Raw genomic sequence first — 1851 nt, 5'->3', positions numbered from 1 at the left:
ATCAGTTATGGTCACAGCAATGTATTCTTGCACTAAGAAATTTCACTGCAACTGACTATAACTTTTACGAGAATAACAAACAACATCAACTATGCATAAGGCAATGTACTCATTACACTAAGGAATTTCACTGCAACTGATGGTCAATAAAAGTAATAAGTAGATGGAAATGGATCTGACTTCTTTATCTTAATTGTAGAGTTCAGGAAGATTTCAGAATCCGAAGACTTGATAGCTATCTAGCTAATATAAATTCAACACAAACGAAATGGCTTTCTACAAGCTATTAGTGAAACGAAGGCCTTGATCGCTCAATTTCTGCTCGATCTCTAAATAAATACGCTCCTCCATCTGTGGCGTGAAATGCTTCTTCCACTCGCCCACTTTGCCCTCGCGGAAGAAGAAGGCGTTTTTCATTCCGTATTTAAGCGTCCCTACTTTTCCTTTTATGTTCACCTGCAGATTGCAGAGGGTATCGAAACTGCACTTGTCTGCAATTCTCTGGGCGTTGTCTTCCAGAAGAGGAGAAGAGCAGCCTAAGAAAAGAGCCATTCTTTTAACCCATCCCACGCAATCGGCCTGCAGGTCCTCGTACGTCACAAACATCACCTGATTCGGATTGCGCCTGCTTTCATGCCAGTAACTCAGAACGTTCTCGGCGAAGGGGCCGCCGTAGTAGAAGCCAGAGCAAAATGCATCAAACACCGTTTCCTTGCCGAGATCTCCGTCCAAATAATGAGACCCCGCTCCACGAAGTCTGGCGTAGAATTGCCAAAGGGAAACGAAGGAATCTCTGGGGTTGCGGGCAATGTAAACTATCTTGTTGCAATTCGGAGAACATCTCACAAGCAGAGGCAGCGTATGGATTGGCAAATGTGTGTGGAGCACACGCGGAGACGGAAAATCAGAGAAACAGGAGATATCATAGCGTTCGCTGTCAGTTGAATTGAAGAGATAAGTTTCCAGGGTTGGGACCAAAGCATGCGGATTTTTCTCATCCACAGCAAATCTTTTCTCATCCGCAGCAGAATTACCATTCGGGCCTGTTGGATGGTTATTGCCCGTGGAAGCAAATTCCAAGATGGTATACAGCAACGCCTTACCCCATGTGGTTCCAGTCTTTGGAAGGGAAGCGAAGAAAATGTCGTCAGGGCGTGGTTGAAATTCGTTTTGGATGAAATTCACTGCGGGGACTAAGTTGGCGTCAATCCAAACACTCTGGTACTTTTGGAACCTCATCCCGCAGCTGGACACAATATTGGGATGAGACAATGACGCTTCTTGCTGTTGATCTGCTATCATCGTCTCTGCCTCCTCTTCACGCTGCAGTTGTAGAGAATTGGAAGCAACTACAGCCATTGCCCTTTTCTTTTCTTTTCTTGAATGAATGAATAAGGGTACAAGTAGAAATGCACGGGAACACAAAGATCTTCCAACGAAACAACGATAGATTGGGAGTGAGGGAGTGTCTGCTATATATACACTAGGAATTCCGGAACTTGGGAGAAGTTGCATGACTAAGTACCTTCTTGAAAACCTGAGAGGAACATTTGGTAGCACCCACGGAATCTTTTTCTTTTGAAACACGGTAGGGTATAGCCCATTGTAGCGTATCAAGCCCATCTCAATCTTTATCTTTTGAAACACGGTAGGGTATCAAGCCCATTGTATGGTATAGCCCATCTCAATCTTGATCTTTTGAAACACGGTAGGGTGTAGCCCATTGTAGGCTATAGCCCATCTCAATCTCTAAGTCTATCATTATTATTAGGAATATCAACTAGGAAGTTAAATCCTTTCCAAATAAACATGAAATTAAATAAATTTTCAAAATGTGAATATACGTTTGAA

General features: G+C 43.2%; 1 protein-coding gene across 1 annotated transcript; it reads right to left on the bottom strand.

Annotated features, from left to right (window-relative positions):
• Positions 1 to 276: 276 nt before the first annotated feature.
• Positions 277 to 1359, bottom strand: LOC149233227 (cytosolic sulfotransferase 12-like). The gene has a single exon (XM_089382125.1). The coding sequence runs from the start codon at positions 1357 to 1359 to the stop codon at positions 277 to 279; it is 1083 nt and encodes a 360-aa protein (XP_089238251.1).
• Between the last annotated feature and the right edge of the window lie 492 nt (positions 1360 to 1851).

Source organism: Pinus tabuliformis, chromosome J (genome assembly GCF_031772625.1).
Source record: "Pinus tabuliformis cultivar Carrire ecotype Pingquan chromosome J, CPIR1, whole genome shotgun sequence".
NCBI classification, from domain to species: Eukaryota; Viridiplantae; Streptophyta; class Pinopsida; order Pinales; family Pinaceae; genus Pinus; species Pinus tabuliformis.
Note: the sequence above shows the minus strand (reverse complement) of the source record. Positions and strands in the feature narration are given on the sequence as shown.

Coding starts and splice junctions, on each gene's coding strand:
- LOC149233227 (XM_089382125.1), bottom strand. CDS start 1,359: ATGGCTGTAGTTGCTTCCAATTCTCTACAACTGCAGCGTGAAGAGGAG.